Source organism: Pristiophorus japonicus, chromosome 12 (genome assembly GCF_044704955.1).
Source record: "Pristiophorus japonicus isolate sPriJap1 chromosome 12, sPriJap1.hap1, whole genome shotgun sequence".
Lineage (NCBI taxonomy): Eukaryota > Metazoa > Chordata > Chondrichthyes > Pristiophoridae > Pristiophorus > Pristiophorus japonicus.
Window position 1 is genome coordinate 30,988,665 of NC_091988.1, and position 26,641 is coordinate 31,015,305.

General features: G+C 45.2%; 1 protein-coding gene across 3 annotated transcripts in view; it reads left to right on the forward strand.

Annotated features, from left to right (window-relative positions):
• dennd6aa (DENN/MADD domain containing 6Aa) overlaps positions 1-26,641 on the forward strand; it is a 142,655-nt gene that overhangs the window by 27,358 nt on the left and 88,656 nt on the right. For all 3 annotated transcript variants that reach the window (XM_070895269.1, XM_070895270.1, XM_070895268.1), the window contains exon 4: positions 25,661-25,773. In XM_070895269.1, coding sequence (XP_070751370.1) covers positions 25,661-25,773 — 113 coding nt within the window. The remainder of the gene's footprint in view (positions 1-25,660; positions 25,774-26,641) is intronic.

Genomic DNA, 26,641 nt, shown 5'->3' on the forward strand with positions numbered 1-26,641 from the left:
TGGTTCTGGACTTCCCCAACATTGGGAACATTCTTCCTGTATCTAACCTGTCGAAACCCGTCAGAATTTTAAATGTTTCTATGAGGTTCCCTCTCATTTTTCTGAACTCCAGTGAATACAAGCCCAGTTGATCCAGTCTTTCTTGATAGGTCAGTCCCGCCATCCCTGGAATCAGTCTGGTGAACCGTCGCTGCACTCCCTCAATAGCAAGAATGTCCTTCCTCAGGTTAGGAGACTAAAACTGAACACAATATTCCAGGTGAGGCCTCACTAAGGCCCTGTACAACTGTAGCAACACCTAACCAGAGGATTGAACATGCCTATGCAATCACCGAACAGAAGTCACTGGCTTTAGGAAAGGAGAAGAGAAAATAGTATAAAAATGAAATTAGCGCTCTCTTATCGAAACTCAAGAAGGTGAACAGTGTTTGAAAGTACCTTGTAAAACAATATCCACATTTTATAAGGCTTTTAATGAAAAAAGCTAATATTTTAGTTAAAGAATGGGTTATACTTTAAAGTAAATAGAAGAAGTGCAGTTATCTTGAATTGAAGCTGAATTTGAATTAAAACCTTGCCACTCTCCGGGAAGTATAGCTGACAAAAATTGCTTTATTCTAGAGTGGTTACCATACGTGTTGCAACAAGTTTCCATACTCCAACAGTCGGACCATATGTTACAGCATCTTTTGTATGTCATTTTGATTATAAATGAAGAGCTCAAGTCTCAAAAGGCAAAGTTGGGGCATAGCATATTCAAATTACAACGCACTATCCCATGGGATGGGATGGTGAGGGTTTACACCCAAGATTTACCACATAATGAATTACCAATCTCAGTGGTGAAGATCAGAACATAGACCGTTCCTTACTGGGAGGAGGGAAAATCAAATCAAGTCATCTTGTGCTAGTTTTTCACACTTTCTTGAGGCTTGTTGCAAGAGTCAACAAGTGAACACCCTGCCATCATGGTAGGAACAGGGAGATTTTTATTTTATTCACAATTAAAAAAGTGTTGAAGCTTTCTCTGATGGCTGAATGGGTCTATGTAGGGCATGGCGTATGCTGAGTCATATAGACTAGAAAGTTCCCAAGTTCCATTCCTGGTCTGTGCTGAGTTAGCGAATGTCTGTCAGGTAGCAGTTAGTGAATTGCATTTTGCCTCTGTTTCCTTCGAGTATGGGAGGGGAAATAGGCAGGGTTCCTGCTCCTGATCAATATCTGGTGAATCCTGCTTAAAAAGTGTGGATGTTAGATGAGCACACAATCAAGCTTGACTGCAATGACCTCTAATCAATTACCCGCTGACAAGTGGTGTCTGAGCTTGTAGATGAACAATGGTATAGAATGTTGCTGATGCATGTGGAAAAGCACCCAGATATTAGTCACTACCTTGAATAGAGGGGGAGATTATAGGGAAGGGGACTCTTGAGTCTCTTAAATTTACTAAAAAGGTGTAAAAAAAAAAACTATCCAAAGCTTTTTCCATCTAATCTTTTGAGACACAAGTTCCACCGCAGTGCTTTATCAAAGGTATGAGCTTTGGGATTTAAACAATTAATTGGGGCCAGGGCAAGCCTAATTCACTAATAAATCCATAAATGAGGTTACTCAGAACATCCTGTTCCCATTTGATGCAAATGTGAAATTTTCTTTGCAGCGATGTAAGCTGATTTTATTTTACAGCTAGTTGAGTTATTGTAGTTTTCCAACACTGATGTCTATGACTGTTCTCAGCAGAATCAGCATTTGGACTGTATTGTGTTCCTAACACAGATGCGACTGCACACAGGGAGGTTAAAGTAACAGTGATCTGAGTCTTTATTAAGACACTCCAGAGTGAGTAACAGGGCTTAGGGGCCGGCTTATATACAGTGCTCCCAAGGGATGCTGGGATCCCTTGGGACTTCAGGGGATGCGCTCCCTGGTGGCGGAACATGGGAGTGCATGCTTTACAGATACACCAGACTGTTTGCCAAGTGAAGTACTTCAAGAGATTTTTATGATTAATCATGACTTTTAATAGTACAGAATTGTGTAAACACGACTCATTCTCACCATTTAAAGTTATGAACATGTATTTCTAAATGTGGTATGCTGTATACAATAAATTTGAAGGAAAATGAAGTGGTTGATCCCTCAAAAATAATTTTTTCAAGGTTTCTGATAGCTTCAATAAGCTCTGTGTAACTTCAATTATTAATTTATCAGGCTATTGATACAAAGAGGTAAGCTATAACTACATGCAAATTTGTAAGTGCTAGTTTGTACTTTGAAGCTTACTGGCAATCATAATGAGAATTCAGTAAAGCTTTGTTAGAAGATATTACTTTAACGTGTTTACTGGTGTTTCAGTAGTGAAGTCATTACTTTTATTTTATCGTAATCCAACATGCAGTCTGACAACACATCGACAGTGGAGGGGTCAAGAGAGTTCGAGCTGAGTGTTTTCAGCATACATGTGGAATCTAACCCCATGTCTGCAGATGACATCGCTAAAGGGGTGAATGTTAGTGGGGCAGAGGAGGGGACGAAGGATAGATTTTTGAGGGACTCTGGAATAATGGTGCAGGAACATAAACCATTGCTGGAGATGTTCTGGCTGTAGTTGGACCGTTAAGAGTGGAACTAGGCAAGGGCAGTTGCACTAAGCTGGAGAATAGAGGAAAGGCGTCTGAAGAAGGTGGTGTGGTCGGCCATGCAAAGGCTGCAGAGAAGTCTTTGGTGATGACAACATGTTTAAGGACTTTGGAGAAGAAAGAAAAGTTGGAGATGGGGCAGTAGTTTGAAATGTCAAAGGGACCTCGGGTGTTTTTTTGAAAAGGGGGACGATGATGGTGCTTTTTAAAGGGGAGAGACAGTACCTGAAGGTGGGGAATAATTTACACTGTCTGTTAGCATGGGCATCTGAAAGGGAAGTTGGGTGGATCAGCAATTTAGCAGAAATGGGTTCAAGACAGCAAGAGGTGGAGAATATGATCTCAGTGAGAACATGAGGGGAGATAAGAGAGAAACGAGAGAGTGGTGCCTGGGGCATGGTTTGGAATGCTGGGTAAGGGTAAGTGAGTGGGGGAAACAGCAGAGGCGGCTGAATGGATGGTCTCAATCTTAGTGACAACGAACATAAGAAATCGAAGGAATAGGAGCAGGAGTAAGTTTCAGCCCCTTGAGCCTGCTCCACCATTCAGTAAGATCATGGCTGATCTTCTACCTCAACTCCACTTTCCTGCACTATCCCCATATCCCTTGATTTCCTTCATATCAAAAAATCTATCGATCTCTGTCTTGAATATACTCAACGACTGAGCCTCCACAGCCCTCTGGGGTAGAGAATTCCAAAGAATCACCATCCTCTGAGTGAAGAAATTGCTCCTCATCTCAGTCCTAAATGGCCAACCCCTTATTCTGAGACTGTGATCCCTTGTTCGAGACTCCCCAGCCAGGGGAAACACCCTCCCTGCATCTATGAAGCCCTGTTTTTTTTAAAAAATGCGTGTGTTTCGATGAGATCGCCTCTCATTCTTCTAAACTCTCGAGACTTTGGGCCCAAGTTTCCACAAGAAAAAAAACGGGCGTCCCTCCGAGCTGGGCGCCCGTTTTTCGCGCCTAATACGGTGCCTAAAAAAAAAAAAAATCGCGATTCTGGAGCGTTCTGCAGCTCCTTGTCTGCCTGGCGCAGCATGCAGGGGGGCGGAGCCTACACTCGCGCCGATTTTGTAAGTGGGAGGGGGCGGGTACTATTTAAATTAGTTTTTTTCCTGCCGGCAACGCTGCACGTGCGCGTTGGAGCGTTCGCGCATGCTCAGTGTGAAAAAAACATTGGCACTCGGCCATTTTTGTAGTTCTTTGTAGCTGTTTAGTTTTTTAATTTTTTTTAATAAAAGTACATTGCCATCAGCACAGAGGCTTCTTGTAGCAGTGAGAAGGGTGCAGGAAGCCTCAGAAAGTTGAGGCAGCCGTTTCCCGACGACCTCCGCCTTTTGCCGTCGGGAAATGGCTCCTCAATTTCTGAGGCTTCCTGCAGCTTTCTCTCTTTCCCGCCAGCGGTCTGGAACGGCTCCCTCCCTCCCCGCCCCCCCCCCCCCCCCCTCCACGTTCGGTCGGCCCCCCCCCCCGCCCCTGCGTTCGGTAGGCTCCCTTCCTTCCCCCTCATTCGGTCGGCTCCTGCCCGCGTTCATCGGCTTCCCCCCCCCCTCCCGTGTTCGTCGGCTCCCTTCCCGCCCCCCGCGTTTGGTCAGCTCCCTTCCCTCCCCCCCCCCCCCCCCCCTCCCACGTTCGGTCGGCTCCCTTCCCTTTCTCCCCGTGTTCGTTGGCTCCCTTCCCTCTCCTTCCGCCCCCCCCCCCCCCCCCCCCCCCCCCCGCGTTCGGTCGGCTCCCGCCCGCGTTCGTTGGCTCCCTTCCCTTCACCCCCCCCCCCCCCCCCCACCTCCTCCCGCGTTTGTCGGCTCCCTTCCCTCTCCTCCTCCTCCCCCCCCGCGTTCGGTCGGCTCCTGCCCGCGTTCGTTGGCTCCCTTCCCTTCACCCCCCCCCCCCCCCACCCCCTCCCGCGTTCGTCGGCTCCCTTCCCTCCACCACCCCACCCCCGCTTTCGTCGGCTCCCTTCCCTCCCTCCTCCCGCCCGCCCCCCTGCCCGCGTTCGTTGGCTCCCTCCTCCCTCCTTCCCCCCCCCGCCCGCGTTCGGTCGGCTCCCTCGTTTTGTGAGGCTTGCTGCACCATTCTCCCTGGCTGAAGCACTTTCACACAGGTAGGAAGATGGTTTATTTAATCTTTTCCTTGCTTATAAATGTTTATTCAGGTTGGATTTATTTGTATAATATTTGTATATGTATAAATAAGGATTGATTGTAGAATTTAATGAGTTCCCTTTTCCCCCCCCCTCCCCCCCCCCCACCTCGTTCTGGACGCCTGATTTGTAACCTGCGCCTGATTTTTTAATGTCTAGAACAGGTTTTTTCAGTTCTACAAAAATCTTCACTTGCTCCATTCTACTTTAGTTTGGAGTACGTTTTCACTGTGGAAACTTTCAAATCAGGCGTCAGTGGCCGGACACGCCCCCTTTTGAAGAAAAAATTCTGTTCCAAAGTAGAACTGTTCTATCTGACTAGAACTGCAGAAAAAAAAATGTGGAGAATTGCGATTTCTAAGATAGTCCGTTCTCCACCAGTTGCTCCTAAAAATCAGGCGCAAATCATGTGGAAACTTGGGGCCCCATCGGCCAAGTCTGTTCAATCTCTCCTAATAGGACAATTCCCCCCCCCCCCCCCCCCCCAATCCCAGGAATCAGTCTGGTGAACCTTCGTTGAACTCCCTCTAAGGCAAGTATATCCTTCCATGGGTAAGGAGACTAAAACTGTACACACTAGCCCTGGTGTGGTCTCCCCATAGCTGTATATAATTGCAGTAAGACATCTTAGGGCTGAAATTGCCCGTCTCCTTAAGGCCTGTTACCACTGCAAATCGGCAGTCATGCTGCGGAGTAGAGTGGCCGCCGACTTTTCGTGGAATGGCCGCTGATAGTCCAGTTGCCCTTCCGAGGTTTCTCTGCGCTGCCTGATTCTCCTCACCCCCCACTCCCCGACGACGACATTCCTTCTGAAAATCTTCAGCCCGTCCAGCGGTGCCAAAACCTGTTTTTTTTTCCCCGTGGCCCAGTGAGGCTGTGGCCTTCTCAATGGCAGTGCAGCTTCCCTTAAAGGGGAGGATGAACTGCCGCTGCCGCCATGTTTTTTTTTGTTGGCCGACTGACCTGTCGGGCCGACAATTATGCCCCCGGGTTCAGCCGGGCCGCCAACAAGCAGCCTGGCACTCCCTAGACCGGCCGAAACCCCCTCTGGTGGCCCAGTGGGCCGAAGTTTTAAAATCAAGGGGGCTCTCCCCTTTACGTGAAGGGGAGAGCCATGGTGACACAGTGCCGTGATGACGTCATTGCCCCCAACCTCCGCCTCTCAGGTGTTGCCACCACTGCATATCCGCCCCTCTCGTGAAGTCACTGCCCCTATTAAGAGCGACTTCCGGATCCGAATAATAAACAAGCAACAGAGTGGAATTTCACTCGAGGCGACCTCAACCACAGTTGCGGTAAAAACCATTGAAACGGGGTGCATACACCCTGTTTCAGACTGGGGGGCAGTTTCTACCCCCTTTTACTTTTGTACTCAAATCCTCTTGTAATAAAGGCCAGCATACCATTTGCTTTCTTAATTGCTTGCTGTACCTGCATGTTAACTTTCAGTGATCCTGTGTAATGAGACAGGAAAAATAAACGATCTCCTAGTAAAAGATCCTCTCTGAATGAGTGATCACAGTATGGTTGAATTTGTAATACAGATTGAGGGTGAGGAAGTTGTGTCAGAAACGAGCGTACTGTGCTTAAACAAAGGGGACTACAGTGGGATGAGGGCAGAGTTGGCTAAAGTAGACTGGAAACACAGACTAAACGGTGGCACAATTGAGGAACAGTGGAGGACTTTTAAGGAGCTCTTTCATAGTGCTCAACAAAAATATATTCCAGTGAAAAAGAAGGGCGGTAAGAGAAGGGATAACCAGCCGTGGATAACCAAGGAAATAAAGGAGAGTATCAAATTAAAATCCAATGCGTATCAGGTGGCCAAGGTTCGTGAGAAACTAGAAGATTGGGAAAATTTTAAATGACAGCAAAGAATGACTAAGAAAGCAATAAAGAAAGGAAAGATAGATTACGAAAGTAAACTTGCGCAAAACATAAAAACAGATAGTAAAAGCTTTTACAGATATATAAAACGGAAAAGAGTGACTAAAGTAAATGTTGGTCCCTTAGAAGATGAGAAGGGGGATTTAATAATGGGAAATGTGGAAATGGTTGAGACCTTAAACAATTATTTTGCTTCGGTCTTCACAGTGGAAGACACAAAAACCATGCCAAAAATTGCTGGTCACGTGAATGTGGGAAGGGAGGACCTTGAGACAATCACTATCACTATGGGGGTAGTGCTGGACAGGCTAATGGGACTGAAGGTAGACAAGCCCCCTGGCCCTAATGAAATGCATCCCAGGGTATTAAAAGAGATGGTGGAAGTTATAGCAGAAGCATTTGTTATAATCTACCAAAATTCTCTGGACTCTGGGGAGGTACCAGTGGATTGGAAAGCAGCTAATGTAACGCCTCTGTTTACAAAAAGCAGGTAACTATAGGCCAGTTAGTTTAACATCTGTAGTGGGGAAAATGCTTGAAACTATCATTAAGGAAGAAATAGCGGGACATCTAGATAGGAATAGTGCAATCAAGCAGACGCAACATGGATTCATGAAGGGGAAATCATGTTTAACTAATTTACTGGAATGCTTTGAGGATATAACGAGCATGGTGGATAAAGGTGTACCGATGGATGTGGTGTATTTAGATTTCCAAAAGGCATTCGATAAGGTGCCACACAAAAGGTTACTGCAGAAGATAAAGGTACACGGAGTCAGAGGAAATGTATTAGCATGGATCGAGAATTGGCAGGCTGAAAGAAAGCAGAGAGCCGGGATAAATGGGTCCTTTTCGGGTTGGAAATCGGTGGTTAGTGGTGTGCCACAGGGATCAGTGCTGGGACCACAACTGTTTACAATATACATAGATGACCTGGAAGAGGGGACAGAGTGTAGTGTAACAAAATTTGCAGATGACACAAAGATTAGTGGGAAAGCGGGTTGTGTAGAGGATACAGAGATTTAGATAGGTTAAGCGAATGGGCTAAGGTTTGGCAGATGGAATACAGTGTCGTAAAATGTGAGGTCATCCACCTTGGGGGGGAAAAACAGTAAAAGGGAATATTTTTTGAATGGGGAGAAATTACAACATGCTGCGGTGCAGAGGGACCTGGGGGTCCTTGTGCATGAATCCCAAAAGGTTAATTTGCAGGTGCAGCAGGTAATCAGGAAGGCGAATGGAATGTTGGCCTTCATTGTGAGAGGGATGGAGTACAAAAGCAGGGAGGTCCTGCTGCAACTGTACAGGGTATTGGTGAGGCCGCACCTGGAGTATTGCGTGCAGTTTTGGTCACCTTACTTAAGGAAGGACATACTAGCTTTGGAGGGGGTACAGAGACGATTCACTAGGCTGATTCTGGAGATGAGGGGGTTACCTTATGATGATAGATTGAGTAGACTGGGTCTTTACTCGTTGGAGTTCAGAAGGATGAGGGGTGATCTTATAGAAACATTTAAAATAATGAAAGGGATAGACAAGATAGAGGCAGAGAGGTTGTTTCCACTGGTCGGGGAGACTAGAACTAGGGGGCACAGCCTCAAAATACGGGGGAGCCAATTTAAAACCGAGTTGAGAAGGAATAATTTCTTCCAGAGGGTTGTGAATCTGTGGAATTCTCTGCCCAAGGAAACAGTTGAGGCTAGCTCATTGAATGTATTCAAATCACAGATAGATTTTTAACCAATAAGGGAATTAAGGGTTATAGGGAGTGGGCGGGTAAGTGGAGCTGAGTCCACGGCCAGATCAGCCATGATCTTGTTGAATGGCGGAGCAGGCTAGAGGGGCTAGATGGCCTATTCCTGTTCCTAATTCTTATGTTCTTATGTTCTTATGATTCATGTACAAGGACACCCAGGTCCCTCTGAGCATCAACATTTCCCAATCTCTCACCATTTGGAAAATATTCTGCCTTTCTATTTTTCCTACCAAAGTGGATAACTTCACATTTCTTCACTTATATTCCATTTGCTGTGTTCTTGCCCACTCACTTAGCCTGTCTATATCCCCTTGAAGTATCTTTGCATCCTCTGCACAACTTGCACAACTTGCATTCCCACCTAGCCTTGTATCATCAACAAACTTGGATATATTGGAGGGAATTTTTTTCTAACGAAAATATATGGTGGTCCCACAGGAATGTAGCATTCTGATTGGAGGCTTTCATTCGCAGTGCAGTGTACGGGAACATGTCTTCCAGGTACATATTTGTACCCTGAGATCACGTGGAGCCTGGACCACCAATGAACATCGAGTATTCTCATTGATAATAATGGGACCTCCCATTACTATCAATGAGAATACACCCCCAAAAACAAGAAACACAACACAATAAATCAAAAAAACCTCACATATTTAAAAGTAATTGAAATTGAATGAAATTGTTTTCTAGAAAAAAAATGTCAAACATTTTTTTAATGTGTTTTAATAGTTAGACATAAACTTGCCTGAATAGACAGGTTTTTTAATATAAAAATGAGTGATTAAATTACATTTTTCTGTTTTAAAACTCTTACGTTGTTAAAAGTAGGCTATATGCCTGCTTTTATCAGGCTTAAAAGTTTGAAGGACATTCGCTGGGCAAGGATTGGGCAAATCTGCCCCCCCCACGGATGTCCTTCCTGCGGGGGTGTGTGCGATCAATCAAAAAAAATGTTGACAGATTGCAAAAGCTGTTTCTTGGCGTGTGTGCATCACACGTCGAGAATCGACATTTGTGAGGCCTCTTCGGGTGCGTGCACACATCATACGCACCCGGCAACAGCTGAGGCCCCATCATTGATCCTTCCAGCATCCCACAAGTTACTGTCTGCCAACCCGAAAATTACCCTTTTATTCCTGTTCCTTAACCAATCTTCTATCCATGCAAGTCCATATTGCCTCCAATCCCATGAGCTCTAATTTTGTTTAATGACCTCTTGTGTGGCACCTTATCGAATGCTTTCTGAAAATCCAAATTCACCACATCCTCTGGTTTCCCCCTTATCTATTCTGCTAGTTACAACCTCAAGAAACTCGAACAGCTTTGTCAAACATGATTTCCCTTTCATAAATGCGTGTTGACTCTGCCCAATCCTATTAATATTTTCTCAGTGCTCTGTTACCACGTCCCTAATAATAGATTCTAGCATTTTCCCTGCTACTTATGTCAGGCTAACTGGTCTGCAGTTCCCCATTTTCTCTCTCCCTCCTTAAATAGTTGGGCTACATTTACTATCTTCCAATTCGCAGGAACCGTTCTGGAATCTACGGAATTTTGGAAGATGTCAACCAATGCATCCACTATATAGCTACCTCTTTTAAAACCCGAGGTTGTAGGCCATTAGGTCCAGGGGATTTATCAGTTTTCAATCCCATTTCTCCAATAGTATTTTCTTTACTAATACTAATTTCTTTCACTTCCTCATTCTCGCTAGACCCTTGGTTCTCCACTATTTCCAGGTGGTTTTTTTGCATCTTCCTCTGCAAAAACAGACACAAAGCATTTGTTTAATTTCTCTGCTATTTCCATATTCCCCATTATAATTTCTCCTGTCTCAGCCTGTAAGTGATCCACATTAACTTTCGCTAATCTTTTCCCTTTTACATATCTTTACAAGCTTTTACAGTCTGTTTCTACATCTCTCGCTAGTTTACTTTCATAATCTATTTTCCCTTCATCAATTCTTGGTCCTCCTTTCTTGAATTCTAAAATCCTCCCAATCCGCCGTCTTAATATTTTTGGCAACATTATAAGCCTCTTCCTTTGATATAATATTGTCTTGAACTTCTCTTGTTAGCCAAGGTTGGACCACTTTTTCTGAGGGGGTTTTGTGCCTTAAAGGAATGTATGTTTGTAAATAATGTAATAATTCTTTAAATGCTAACCATTGCTTGTCTAGCGTTATATCTTTTTAATGTAGTTTCCCAATCTACCTCTGCCAACTCACCACTCATACCTATGTAGTTTGCTTTGTTTAGATTTAAGACCCTAGTTTGGGATTTAACTAAATCGCTTTCAAACTCAATTTAAAATTCTATCATTATTATGTTCACTCTTCCCTAAAGGCCACTTTACTGCAAGGTTATTAATTAACTTATTCCCATTGCACAATACTAGATCTAAAATGACCTGTTTCCTCAACATACTGTTCTTGAAAACAATATTGTATACATTCCACCAAAGAAGTCCATAAGTTCCTCGCACTTGTTGGAAGTGGGGATGGAGGGGCAGGGGAGATGGTTCTGAGGAAATGGTTCGTAGTGGCGAAACAAATGCTCTTGGAATAGTGAGCAGTTTTGGCAGAGGAGAGTGAGGCCACATAGTTGTGATGTGGTGTAGGTAGATCTGGTGTTGCATGGCTAAACCAGTTATGCATCAGATACGTTTAAGTCTGCACTTCTTAGATGTGAAGGAATGAAGATGGAACCATCCCACGGGGACGACCACAAAGTACCCCCTTCTGCCCGATCATCCTTCAGGACAGTGTCTTGTATCCCCACTTTCCACTGTGAAGATTTTACAACGGACATGGGCATCAAATGTGGAAGTGAGGGAGTGGTTGACTAAATTGTTGAGAATGGAGAGCAAAGGCTAGGCAGTTGGGAATTTGAATGTGCAGTTGTAAGTAACTCCCTTGCCACCTCTTGCTCCTCCGAAAGGCCGACCTCTTTTCATCCATCCGAATCTCTCCTCCTTTGGCTCTGCATCCAGTTTTGTCTAATTACACCTCTGTAATGTACCTAAGGATGTTTTTCTACTTTAAAGGTTGCTATATAAATGCAAGTTATTATTACTAACTCTTGCTCATCCATCTATTTAATTCTTAGCAATATTTTCTATCTATAATACTAATTTAATAGGCCACCAATGGAGCCATGTGATTTCTTTTCCCCCTTTTGAGAATTCTGGAGAAGTAATGTCATTGCATCTTATTTACTGTGCCTGTTCCACGTTTGTTCACATTTTTAAACTGCATCTCTTTCTTCCCCATCATCCCTCAGGACAGGATCTTGTATCCCCACTGTCCACCATTGTGAATATTTGCTTGGGGGAAACAAATCTCACTGCAAAAAGTGACAGTCTAGTTGTGCACACCATATATTTTCTGAAATCAAAACCATGGTTGTATAATTTTGTCATCTGGAACCAGGAGCCAGCTTGGGCAGTGTCGACCATGGGACCGAAATTGCCGTCCGCCCAAAATGAGTCGCACCTATCACTTTTGAAGTATTAATGGGGCGGCCAAACTGGAGAAATTTGGCACTTCCTTTTTTTTTTGGAGCGTAACGGTCGTGGCCTCTTCTGGTCGGAAATGGCAGCGCCGTGCTGCTGATGTCATTGTGCTGGCGCGTCACAACGTCCCTCCCCATCATTTAAAGGGGAGGGCCACTGCGAACTCTGCAGCCACTTTAGTGGCAAACACTGGGTTACGAAGGAGGGTTTCGGCCGGGCCAGCAGCCTGGCACCCAAGAGGAGGTGTCCGGCTGAGTGTTGGCGGCCCAGCCGAATCTGCGGGCATAATTGGCGGCCTGACCTGGCAATCGGCTGACAAAAAAAATAACATGGCGTCGCCTGCAGCGCCAGCTCCCCTTTAAGGGCTGCTGCACTGCCAAGCCACAGAAACGGTACAGACAGCAAAAGCTGTTGGGGGCGTCAATCGGTGGCAGTGCCACTTCCGCAGGGCAATTCCAGGAAAGGAGTAATTTTCCGCGGGGCAGTTTCAGGAAGGAGTCCCTGCTGGTCAGTATGGGGTCGGTGTGTGCATGCTGTGGCGGGAAAATGGACGGAATGGTCCCCTACACTGCTCTAAAACTGAGGAAGGGCAATTTTTTAAACGGGGTCATCCCTGCGGAGATTTGCCGGCCATTCCGCACCGACCAGTGGCTGTTGCTTTTAGGCGGCCATGGGTCTTATAGAAAGGGGCAATTTCAGCCCCCTAGCATTAGGTTGTCATTCTCCCCAACCTGAACTTCAGAATTGCCAAATGGAAGATTGCTTTCAGGCTGAGTTACTCACTTGATAAGTTCTCTGAATGTTCGGGGAAGCTGATGATATTTCTGTTTTGCTCTAAACCAGTTAAAAAGAGTAAATACTTTTATACTATTACACAAACACACAAATATTTATAATTTCACTTTTTAAAATCGGCTCAAATTGGAGAACAGACCAACAAAAGTTGAAATGACTTGACTCAATGGGTTTAAGAGGCACAACTGTTCTGTTTTATAAATAAAAGATCTTTATCCAAAAGGATAGTGTTTCTTTGGTGAGGTGGAGTAGGGGATCTTTTACTGCACAATTAGAAATTCATGTCACAGGTGAAGTAAGAAGCAAATTAGTAAATTCAGAAAAGAAAAAATGATAAGTTATTAAAATAGATTTTCATTCAAATACTGTTGGTATATAGGAAAAAGGAAATACTTCAGTTCATAGCATCTTAATTTACCTTTGATGCAAATAGAAATGATGAATTGTAGGCTACAGCTGAATGCAGCCTGATTTTGCAATTGAGTGGCTATCGGTAGTTCTTTACACTCTCTTCACTAGCTGCATATTAATTCTGTTTAATGACTTGCTGTTCAAGCTCACACTTCAGTATCGTGTTTCCTTTTCAATTGGTCCACAGAAACTCTGGTGAAAACACTTCTTTTAAAGGTGACATTGACATCTTTTGGCATTTACATCATGCCCACGTGTCTACCAGTGGAATGTTGAAATGTAATTTACGTGCTTCCATTTGCCTATTGTGCACCTGCAAAAATTGCTGGTTGAACAGATTTCAAAACAAAATACCCTGTCGTTCCAACTTAAAAAAAAAATCTAAATACTGCACACAAAATATATATACACAATTTCAGCTTGAAGCAAGTGGGATGCATAATGAAACTTCTTGATATTCCAGAAAGTTGGCCATAAGTAAGCAGCAAGACAGATATGTCGGGCCCAAATTTGGCCAAGAGTTCTGTTTTTTTTTTGGAGTAACTTGATTTTTCTGGAGTAACTTAAAAATCCCCATTCTGCATATTTAATTTGTGCCAGTGTAAGTGAGTGAGTTAGGATTTTTTTTAGTTGTTTTTTTTTCAAAAGGGAGTGTTACCAGCCACCTACACCTGTTGTGGCCATTTGAGCCAGTTTGGACAGCTAATAGTTGCTCCAAACTAACTTAGGCCAGCGTATGTGGCAACTTGTGGCCGCACAGAAAACCTTTGCGGAGAGTTAAGAAATCAGCGCAGGTAGCTACATTCTAAAGCACCAAGCACTAAACAAAGCACAAAAATCAGCATTCATTTACAAATAAAAAATACAAGGAAGCTGAGAGGACCTGCACCTAGTACCAAGACTTAGAAAGCACTAAACAAAGCACAAAAAGTAATAAGCAATTCATTAACAAATAAAAAATAGAAGGAACCCTGCACCTAAAGCACCAAGACCAAAGTAATAAGCAATCAATCAATCAATCAATCAATAACAAATAAAAAATAGAAGTCCTACCAAAACACGGCCTGCCAATGAGGGAGCCCATTCGGCCAAGGATGGGGGTGGCATGCTTTGGCCCCTCCCACACAACCTGCAGCACGCTCTCGCAGATTCTGGGGGCGAGGAGCTACTGCACATGCGTGCACACTCTAGCGCACATCTGCCGAGGTCCCGGCTCTGTTTTCAGCGCCGGGACCTGGCTCCGCCCCCGAATCCAGTTGCCACACTACGCCACCATCAAGGAGAGGCTGGGGAACGGCCAAACTTGGCCCAAAGATTTTTGGCGCCCTTGGAGTTCTACAAAAGCGGCGCACCTCTGGTGAGTGCGCCAGAAATCTGTACTGGCCAAATTTGGGCCCATCCAAGCTACTAGTCACCTGTCATTTGGAAAACTACTAGATGCAGAAAGCTGATAAATAGTTAATTGAAGTAGTGAGTTAATAGCTCAGCTCTTGAAATGTTGGTTGCCTTGGAGCCTACATCATCTTTGGTTCAAATTACAGGCAATAGCAGAAGTTGAGCAAATATGTAGTCCTCTGCAGACATTTTCAAATTATTCTGATCTAGTTTTTATTTCACTGTTGATTTGACCTTTTTTAAATAGCAACCAGTCACCATTGACTTATTGAATACACATTTGTTTGCAACTTATTTTGTCAGTAACATTTGAGGTGCTATTATGTATATCTATTGAGCCAGGGAGATCGGGTAACTCTCAGGTTCAGTCTCTGGTCTGTGCTACATTGCTGATGTCAGTAGTGGGTTACTACAGTTGGCCTCCATATTCCTTGGGTTGAGGTGGGAAAAATCACCAAGGTTCCCATTCCAGTGTGCCCAACTGAGAAGTATAAAGATAGTCCGGACAGGTTTGAGTTTTGCTATGAGTTTCTCACTCCCTTGGTTAAAAGGCTTGACATCACTCACTGTTTGGACTCGCACTTGAAGGATGACCATTTGGCTACTGCTGGAGCTGCACATGGAACCAAGCATCAGTGTAAGTTGCCACGTTCTGGAGAGGCAAGTGAACATAGAAAAGAGAAGGCTATGGTCTTTAAGATCATGAAAGGATTTGATAGGGTAGACGTAAAGAAAATGTTTCCACTTGTAGGTGAATCTAAAATTGGAGGTCATAAATATAATATCGTCAGTAATAAATCCAATTGGCAATTCAGGAGAAACATCTTTGCCCAGAGTGTGGTTAGAATGTGAAACTATGTGGGCTAACTCAATAATCTACACAAGAGCAGTGAACAATCTTTAGAAAAGCTTCCCACAAGGAGTAGTTGAGGCAAATAGCATAGAAGCTAGAGGAGCACATAAAGGATATTCACTTGATTGTAAATGGATATTCTATACCCATTCCTGTCAACCAGCATGTTAATTTATCAGGGCTTTTTAGTGAAATACATTCTCCAATATTTGAGGGGAAAAAACTTTTAACAATTTCTTGAATCTCATAATTGAAGTTTTTCTGAAGTTATTCCATTGCTCTTGTGTACATTCTTGATTTATGCCCACGGTACTATCTTCTACCTATCTTCTCCCTACCTCTTTGACCAAGCTTTTGGTCAACTGACCTAATATCTCCTTATGTGGCTGTGTGCCAGATTTTGTCTGATCACACTCCTGTGAAGTGCTTTGCGATGTTTTACTACATTAAAGGTGCTATATAAATGCAAGTTGTTACAGGTAGCAACTTTAACTCGATTTGCAACTTGGAGCAAAATTAGCATTCATTGTGGTTAAGGAGTGTTACAATTGACTTCAACAACCCTGGTCTCGGGGGAGTTAAAATCAGCCACTTCTGATCGCAATTTAGTAGCCACTTCTGTAAAGTACAGGTTTGTGCACATCTGATGGAGCAGGATTGGATGTGTTTATGATGTCCTGTGATTGACTACCCTTACAGTACTAGCTATCTAGGCTTGTTGGTGTAGAATGCCAATTTGGACAAGTTACTGGAGGAGTTATGGTCCTCATGGAACCATACAGCATGCATCAGTGCCTTCGGGCCAGTAACTCTATAAAAAAAAATTGAAACTAGTAATCATTCCACCTCAGCATGTCTTTAGAAAGTAATTTTATGATCTCAGCAGCACTATTTAAAAAATATATATTTTGCTAATAGGTGTGACAAAAATAAAACCTTTTTGCTTAAGTTTAGCTTTGTAATGATTCATTCAATTCATTCAGTGTATAAGAAGTTTATAACACAATTGCATTCATAATGCCCCCAGTGAAGATTTGTTCACTTGTCTTTGAGGTAACAAACTGAAAGTAGGAGTCAAGCCACATTCAAACAAAAACATAACTACGTGATTTGTTCGGTTATGTGTAATAGTCCATCTCTTGTGGTGTTTGAGTCAAGACGAAGCGCAGAATTCAGATCAAGCGGGGTTAGAGATTGAGTAAATAACTGGACCAAGGCAGAGAAAGGTGGTAGGAGAGGAGGAAGAAAGGACGAAGGAATGGAGGAATGCAAGGAGGTGAGAGAGTGGGGAATATAAACAGAAAATGCTGGAAATACTCAGCAGGTCCAGCATCTGTGGAGTGCTTTGGGATGTTTCAAGTCGATGATCTTTTGTCAGAACTGCAAAATGTTACAGATGTAATCTGTCATGTATTCAACCAGCATTGTAACCCATGTATAAACTGACCTAAGTTGTACGCCGTGAGAACACTGACCACTAGGTGGGAGACACTCCGAACCTGGACCTTCAGGTATAAAAGGGGAAGCTCCACCCACCTTCATCACTTGAGTGCTAAGGAATAAAGGACAGGTCACAGACTGACCTCTCAAGCATGGGCCTCGTGTGCATTTATACTGTATAGTAAGGACGTATCAATGGCGACAAGAAACTGGGATTTAAACCACGCGAGCATGGCCACTAGCAGAACAGACGAGAGGTACTGTGTTAAGGAATGGTTGGGACAGAGATTCAACATTGTTAAAGCAGCACACAGTTCTCCAGGCAGACAAGGGCAGTCGGGCATGCCCCAACATGTAGTCGAATCCAGAGGGAGAGTTCGACAGAGACAATGGCAAGCTGAACAGCGATTCACGCCATTGCAAGGGACAATGCGGCCAGTAATGGGGCCATCAACACCTGTTAATGGTGCACTCAAGGACAATAACAGGGGCAGTCAGGGACGATCGACTGGCAAGGGACCTTTTGTTTCAAACCGCAACTCATGCTGGAGGCGTGGAGGCACACACTCAGCCGGAGTTTGCAGAGATGAACAAAATACCTGCAGAAATGGACACTGGGGGAAATCGCTGGAAGCTGAAGTTCAGCGAGTTCGTGTGGAGCATGTATACAGTTCATACACCAGGACGCCACCGATAATGATGAAAGTGCTCCTCAATGGCATCCCAGTATCAATGGAGTTAGACACGGGTGCCAGCCAGTCCCTGATGGGTATCAAACAGTTCGAAAAGTTGTGGGCATCCAAGGCCAGGAGGCCAAAATTATCGCCGATTGATGCACAGCTATGGACTTACACAAAGCAGATCATTCCGGTGCTTGGCAGCGCCACGGTAGTCGTGACCCACAAAGATTCGGAGAACAGACTGCCACTCTGGATTGTCCCTGGGGATGGTCCCGCACTACTGGGGAGGAGTTGGCTTGCTGTCATGAACTGGAAATGGAGCGATGTCAATGCAATTTCCTCTGTGGAGCGAGTATCATGCTCACAGATCCTGGACAAATTTGACTCATTATTTCAACCCGGCATTGGCACTTTCATGGGGGCCAAGGTAGTGATTCACATAAACCCGGACACCAGGCCAGTACACCACAAGGCCAGAGCGGTGCCGTATGTGATGTGGGAAAAGATAGAAGGCGAATTGGACCGCCTGCTGAGGGAAGGCATCATCTCGCCAGTCGAATTCAGTGACTGGGCGAGCCCGATTGTGCCGGTGCTCAAGGCGGATGGGTCGGTCAGGATATGTGGCGATTACAAGGCCACCATCAATCGGGTGTCACTCCAAGACCAGTACCCGCTACCGAGAGTGGAGGACCTCTTTGCGACGCTATCCGGTGGCAAACTTGTTTCAAAATTCGACCTGACCTCAGCTTACATGACCCAGGAGCTGGCGAGTGAGTCGAAGAAGCTGACCACCATCACGACACACAAGGGGTTGTTTGAGTACAACAGATGTCCGTTCGGGATTCGCTCGGCTGCCGCGATCTTCCAACGAAATATGGAAAGCCTCCTCAAGTCGATTCCAGGGACGGTGGTTTTTCAGGACGACATCCTCATTACAGGTTACAATACTGAAGAACACCTCCACAACCTGGAGGAGGTGCTACGCAGACTGGACCGTGTAGGTCTGCGACTGAAAAAGGCGAAGTGCGTCTTCCTAGCTCCAGAGATAGAATTCCTGGGGATGAGGGTAGCAGCAGACGGGATCAGCCCTACTGCGTCCAAGACGGAAGCGATCCAGAGAGCACCCAGACCCCATAACACGACGGAGCTGCGTTCGTTTCTGGGGCTCCTGAACTATTTTGGTAACTTTCTTCCCAAATTGAGCATGCTGCTAGAGCCGCTACACGTGTTCCTACGCAAAGGTCGCGAATGGGTCTGGGGTGACAGCTAGGAAAGGGCTTTTAATAGAGCACGCAATTTGTTATGTTCCAACAATCTGTTAACGCTATATGACCCATGTAAGAAACTTGTGTTAACGTGCGATGCGTCGTCCTATGGTGTCGGGTGTGTGTTGCAGCATGTCAATGTCAAGGGTCAGTTACAGCCGGTAGCTTTTGCCTCCAGAAGTCTGTCCCAGGCAGAAAGGGGCTACGGGATGGTAGAAAAGGAGGTGCTCGCATGTGTATTTGCGGTAAAGAAAATGCACCAGTACCTGTTTGGCAGGAAATTTGAGCTGGAGACAGATCACAAACCCCTAACGTCCCTTTTGGCCGACAACAAGGCCATAAATGCAAACGCATCGGCCCGCATACAGAGGTGGGCACTCATGTTAGCTGCTTATGACTACACAATTCGGCACAAACCGGGCACCGAAAACTGCACCGGGCACTCAGCAGGCTCCCACTAGCCACCACTGAGGGGGCTACCGAGCATGGTGCTGAGATGGTCATGGCTGTTGAAGCTTTCGGAAGCGAAGGCTCACCCGTGACAGCCCGTCAGATTAAAGTCTGGACAAATAGAGACCCGCTATTGTCTCTCGTCAAGAAATGTGTCCTGAATGGGGACTGGGCAGCCACGTACAGGGCATGCCCTGAGAAATTTAAACCATTTCACAGGCGCAAGGATGAACTCTCGATTCAGGCCGATTGCCGACTGTGGGGAAACCGCGTAATCATGCCCCAGATGGGCAGAGAGGTGTTCATCAGAGAACTCCACAATGGGCACCTGGGCATTGTCACGATGAAGGCAATTGCCAGGTCACACGTTTGGTGGCCAGGGATAGACGCAGATCTGGAACTTTGTGTTCGCAGGTGCAACACGTGTGCCCAGCTGGGCAATGCGCCCAGGGAAGCTCCCCTTAGCCCCTGGCCCGCCAAGCCTTGGTCACGCATCCATGTGGACTACGCAGGTCCTTTCATGGGGAAAATGTTTTTGGTTGTAGTAGACGCCTACTCCAAATGGATCGAGTGTGTCATTTTAAATTCAAGCACATCCTCTGCCACGGTAGAAAGTCTACGGGCAATGTTCGCCGCCCACGGTCTACCGGACATCTTGGTCAGCGACAATGGCCTGTGCTTCACAAGCACTGAATTCCAGGACTTCATGGCAGGCAATGGAATTAACCACGTTCGAACGGCACCGTTCAAGCCGGCCTCAAATGGCCAGGCAGAACGAGCAGTGCAGATAATCAAACAGGGGATGCTCAGATTCCAAGGGGGTTCCCTACAAACCCGCTTATCACGCCTCCTGTTGGCCTATAGATCCCAACCACGCTCGCTCACAGGGGTTCCACCCGCAGAGCTACTAATGAAAAGGACGCTCAAAACCCGATTATCCCTGAAACACCCCACCATGAAAGAAATTGTCGAGAGCAGGCGCCAGTCACAATATGACTACCATGACAGGAATGCGAGGACGCGATGTATTGATGTAAATGATCCTGTTTTTGTCCTCAACTACGCTGCAGGGCCTAAATGGCTCGCAGGCACTGTGGTTGCCAAAGAGGGAAATAGGATTCTGGTAGTTAAACTTACCAATGGACAAATCTGCCGCAAACATGTGGATCAAACAAAAAGGAGGTTCAGCAACCCCATAGAAGAAGCAGAGGAAGAACACGATATAGAGTTCACTCCACCACAGGTGACCGAACACTGGAACCAAAGGGAGGAGAGCTCAGTCACTGTGGGCAGTCCAGACAGGCCTGAGACACCGCAAACAGCAGACACTCAGGCCAGCGCCCAACAACCGGAGCCCCAACTCGGGCGCTCTACAAGGGAGCGTAAACCACCAGAGAGACTCAACCTGTGATCCCAATAAGACTTTGGGGGGGGGAGGTGATGTCATGTATTCAACCAGCATTGTAACCCATGTATAAACTGACCTAAGTTGTACACCGTGAGAACACTGACCACTAGGTGGGAGACACTCCTAACCTGGACCTTCAGGTATAAAAGGGGAAGCTCCACCCACCTTCATCACTTGAGTGCTCAGGAATAAAGGACAGGTCACAGACTGACCTCTCAAGCATGGGCCTCGTGTGCATTTATACTGTGTAGTAAGGACGTATCATAATCGGTTTTCAGCAAGTGCAGAGCCAGGGAAAGGGGTGAGGGAAGGAAAGGGTAGGACTGTGATCGGATGGAAGGCAGGAATGATTAAATGACAAAAGAGATGATAATATTAGGATAAATGGGGTAGTAATGGGGCAAGTTGGGGAGCTGGCAGGGAAGTGGAACAGAGTCCATTGTCAGATCAGTCATGATCTTATTAAATGACAAAACAGGCTCGAGGGGTCAAATGGCCTACTCCTGCTTTTATTTCTTATGTTAAGTTAAGAAACAAAAGATGGATCTACAGGAGTTGTAAATGGCAGAATCATTACCAGCACATGCTGTCCAGAAAAAATGGGAGCAGTGGTTATGATCTATATATGAATACGAACAATGACGGACAGGTAAGACCATCTGGCCCATTGAGCCTGTCCCACACAATTGTGATATCTTAGCTACCGCAACATATACACTCCACCCCACCCAAAATTGTTGAACTCGATGTTGAGTCTGGAAGGTTGTAAAGTGCCTAATCGAAAGATGAGATGCTGTTCCGCGAGGTTCCATTGTGCTTCATTGAACAAAATAGGAGGCTTGGGATAGAGAGTTAAAATGGTAAGTGAAACTCAGGTGATGCCTGCAGACTGAACGGTGTTCAGCAAAGTGATCACCCAGTCTGCGTTTGGTCGTCTCAATGTAGAGGAGACTGCATCGTGAACAGTGAATATAGTACATTAAATTGAAATTAGTACGCGTAAATCGTCGTTTCACCTGGAAGGAGTGTTTGGGGCCCTGGGCAGTGGGAAGGGTGGAAGTGAAAGGACAAGTGCCATGGGAAGGGGAGTGGGTGTTGGGGATAATGGTAGAGTGGAGCAGAGTGTTGTCTGGGGAATGGTCCTTTCAGATTGCGGAAGGGGAAGATGTGTTTGGTGATGGCATCACGCTGGAGATGGCGGGATTAGTGGAGGATGATCTGTTGGATGTGGAGACTTGTGGATAGAAGGTGAGGACAAGGGAAGCCCTATCGTGGTTCTGGGAGGGAGGGCAGAAGTGGGAAATGGAGGGACCATGTCAAGGGCCCTGACAACCACAAGATAATCCTTGGTTGAGGAAAAAGTAAGACATACCACCTGCTCTGTATCCCAAATTCCTGTTCATTCCATTCTCTCTGAACTCCATTGACTCCCCATGCACCAATATGTTGATTTCAGAATTCTTGCCCTTGTCCTTATTTTCAAATTATTCCAGGACCTCACTCCTCCCCTTGGGTGTCACTCTCTGACATTGGGTATCTCCTCCTCCCCTAAGTCCCTGCATGAACTTCTCATCCCTCATGCTTTCTGTCCCACTACAGTAAACCATTAAATTCTTACACTCTGGAATTTTCGACCCAGTTTCTGTCATCTTACCACCTCCCTCCCCGGTTTCAAATCACCTTAAAATCCTCCTCTTCAACCTTCCCTTTGGTTCCCATCATTATTGCTTTGTTTCTTTTCTCTTTTGCATATGCTCGGTGACCAAAAGTCCTTTTGCTTCTTATTGGAAACTGATATCCTCCACACATGAGAAATGATATATAAACTCCAGTTTTTGTTGTTGATGTGAGGCTGCAAGATGTGTGACCATCTTTCGTGAGTAATTTGACACTGCTTGGGTGTCATGTTGACTGTAATATAATTCAGTCCTAATGTGAGGTCAACTTTTTTTTTAAAAAACACACGTGATCCATCATACCAGGAAACTTTCCAAATTTAATATTTTTATTATTCACATTGCTGCTAGTTTTCACATAACAATAATTAGATGCGGAAGATAGCGTTCAGCATGTGTATCCAAGTATACATCTGCAGAGCTCCTTCATGGCTGAATTCAATGTCATGAACAGCCAGAGGCAGATTGGTTCCTGGTGGAGTTTGGTCGAAGTACTGGGAATTGATAGGTTCAAGACACGTTGGTCTCTAGTTCCATGATTGTTTGGTCAGTGGGACTCTACTACACAATAGCACAACATCCAGTTGATGCACATTTACACATATTCACACACAAGACATTTTATTAATAATAATTGCAGATAAATAGATTTTTACTGCACATAAAATGAAAAATAAAGCCATAAGGTTCTCATTTTTGTCAAATGTGGAATACTGAAAACTTGGAAACCCAAGTTATGTTTTCATTTTTGCCCGAGCATGTTTATGATTCATAGCTTAAGAATTTGTACATTTGTCTGCAAAGAAGTGTTACATTAAATCTGACTTGTAGCAGCTTGTAGAGTGCAGGATGTTGAAATACTTGAATACACATTAGTTTGTAATAGTTTGCATGAGACTTAATATTTGTAAGAGGCTATTATACTGATGTCTAATTAGAACTTATGTTCGTTGAGCTGACATAACTGGAAATGTAGTTTAATTTGGAGGAAACTTCTCTTCATTTTGAAGAAATTCAAACTGCAACAATGGTGAGTGTAGTGGTGTATTTGAAGAAAAGTTCTTATTATTGTCATTGTTTTAAAAGGGAAAGGACGATTTAACCTTGAAAATCCTAATCCGATTTGCAAATTATTACATTTTCGCAGCAATGATTTGTGATTTAGTTGATTGTGATAACTATACAATTACTTTTGATGACCTCTGCATTTACAAGATCAGATCAATGCAAGAATTATCTGTTTCTTCGTCCATCATAGAAATTGGAGATGAGTTATGCTTCTGTTGTGTTATAAATTTGCACATTTATAAGTTCAGCACCAAGTTGGTACAATAAAGCCTAAATAAACAATTCTTTTCAAAATAGCATACCATGGTTCGACTGTTACAATGGAGGAGGGCTGCTTCCACATTGATGTTACTTGAGCATAACATCTGAAGTCGAATTTTTTTAATGTATCAGTATTTATACAAAATAGTCAATCGACTTACTTGCTCATGTCCACTTTCTTGCACTCAAAATGAGATATATGTGTACTCAGTTGGAAACCAGAGCACAACCACTTCTCTGAGGTAATACTATATGCACAAGTGAGGTGACCGTGGTTACATAGAAAAAATTGAAACATAGAAAATAGGTGCAGGAGTAGGCCACTCGGCATCCCAAGCCTGCACCACCATTCAATATGATCATGGCTGAGCATGCAACTTCAGTATCCCATTCCTGGGCCCCAAGTTTCGCCATGATTTGCTCCTGATATTTTGCAGCAACTGGTGTAGAACGGAGTATCTTAGAAATCGGAATTCTCGTCATTTAGTTTGCTCCAGTTCTAGTCAGTTAGAACAGTTTCACTTTGGAACAGAATTTTTTTTTTCAAGAGGAGGCGTGTCCGGCCACTTACGCCTGTTTTCAAAGTTTCGTCAGTGAAAACTTATTCCAAACTAACTTAGAATGGAGTAAGTGAAGATTTTTGTACGCTCGAAAAAACCTTGTCTACACTTTAGAAAATCAGGCGTAGGTTACAAATCAGGCGTAGGGAATGGGGGGGGGGGGGGGTTTAAAGGGAAGCTTACAAACATTAAACACTTCAGTTTTACAAATAAAGAGCCATCATCAATAATAAATGATAAATACATCAATAAATCAATCCAATAAATCAATCAAAAAAATTAATAAGAAAAATTATTATTTTTTTTTAAATCAATAAATAAAACATTTTCTACTTACCGACTGCAGCACCGGGAGCCCTCCAACAGCGTGCTGGGATGCCCCCCCCCCCCCCCCCCCAGTGTGTCTCTGTCAGTGTCTCTATCTCTCTGTCAGTGTCTGTGTTTCTGACAGCGAGGGGAGGGAGAGGAGGTGGGTAGAGGGGGGGAGCAGAGGGAGGGATGGGGGGGGCGGGATGGAGATGGGGGGGAGGGGGAGGGAGGCTGAACGGGCCGGGCCCGAGACTTCGGGCAGGGCCCGTCCCCAGCACCAGATTTACAGGTAGGTGGCGTTGGGTCGGGTCGGGGGGAGCGTGGGTCGGGAGGGAGTTTGGGTCGGGGGGAGGGAGGGAGAGGGAGGTCAGGTCGGGGGGAGGGAGGGAGGCCAGGTCGGATTCAGTCCAGGGGGGGGGAAGCGGGAGTCTGGTCGGTGTCGGGTCCAGTCCGGAGGCGAAGCGGGAGTCGGGTCGGGTCTGGTGCGGGGGGGGGGGCGGGGGGGTGGGGTGGGGGAAGCGGGAGTCGGGTTGGTATCGGGTCCGGTCCGGAGGCGGGAAGCGGGAGTCGAGTCGGGAGGAAGCAGGAGCTGGCCGTGGGAGGAGCCTTATTCACGCAGCCCCAGTGAGGCCATTCGGCCAGGGCTAGGGGCTGCGTGCTTTGGCCCCTCCCACACCGTTTCGGGCGCTTGGAGCTACTGTACTTGCGCGCCCACTGTCGCGCGCATGTGTAGAGGTCCCGGCACTGTTTTCAGCGAAGGGACCTGGCTCCGCCCCCAACAGCTCCTGCTGCTCTGCGCCGAGGGCCAGAGGACCTGCAGGGAGCTGGAGAATCTGGAGGGTTTTTTTTGGCGTAAAAAATCGGGCATCCAGGTCGGGACTGCGCCGTTCTCGGCGCGGCTCGAAACTTGGGCCCCTGGTTTCTCTCCATACCCCTTGATACCTTTAGTCGTAAGGGCCACATCTAACTCCCTTTTGAATATATCTAACGAACTGACCTCAACAACTTTCTGTGGTAGAGAATTCCTTGTAATAGCAGCAGGACGAGCACCTTACAAGCATAACAGGAAGTAGGATAAACATTGATTTAGAAGTTGTAAGCCAATATGGAACAATATAAAAATTCTGTTTTCATTTGTCTTCAATAGGTTGCCTCGGAGACACACAGTTTTGTTTCAGAATTCGCCAGTCAACTAGCAGAAAGAACTCCCTTGATTGCCTGTTGGACCAATATGATAGAGATGCTCCTGTTTACTTGAAGGTTAGAAATGTTTCCGATCACCATACAGTGTCATTTAAGGGTTTTAGGTTACTGCTTTTTTTAAGTAATAATTGGTGGAAAGCACATTACAATCAATGATTGATAAGCAATGGAACATGCATGTTATCTTTCAAATCTCACAAATTAAAATCCAACGAAATCTGAGCCAAAGTAATGACATCCTATAATGGCACTTGACCATACTGTGCTGCACGATGGTACAATACTGCTTCACTCTCACAGTTCTACATTCAATGAGTTCCGAAGTTCCTTTGTTTCCTTTTGGAGAGACAGCAAATGTAGACAGGGTGCCTCCCAACTGGGAGGGAGAATTGGAAAGTACCCAAACACTTTAAAGCCTCTGCCTTTCCTCACATGCAGCACTCCTGACACCTCTCGATTAGACTTCTCCAATGCCCATCGTAACAGCTTCCTGAGCTGCACCCCTCACAAATGCCAACTCATCCAAAACTGTACACCTACATCCTCTTCTGTCCTCGGGCTGTATTACCCATTACTGCCCTCCTTACTGAAGTCGCAAATAAATTCAGCTTCCTCATGCTCATTTACATAAGAACATAAGAAATAGAAGCCGGAGTATACCATAAGACCCCTCGAGCCTGCTCCGTCATTCAATAAGATCATGGTCGATCTGATCATGGACTCAGCTCCACTTCCCTGCCCGCTCCCCATAACCCTTTATCCCCTTATCGTTTAAGAAACTGTCTATTTCTGTCGTAAATTTATTTAATGTCCCAGCTTCCACAGCTCTCCTAAGGCAGTGAATTCCACAGATTCACAACCCTCAGAGAAGAAATTTCTCCTTATCTCAGTTCTAAATGGGCAGTCCCTTATTCTAAGATCATGC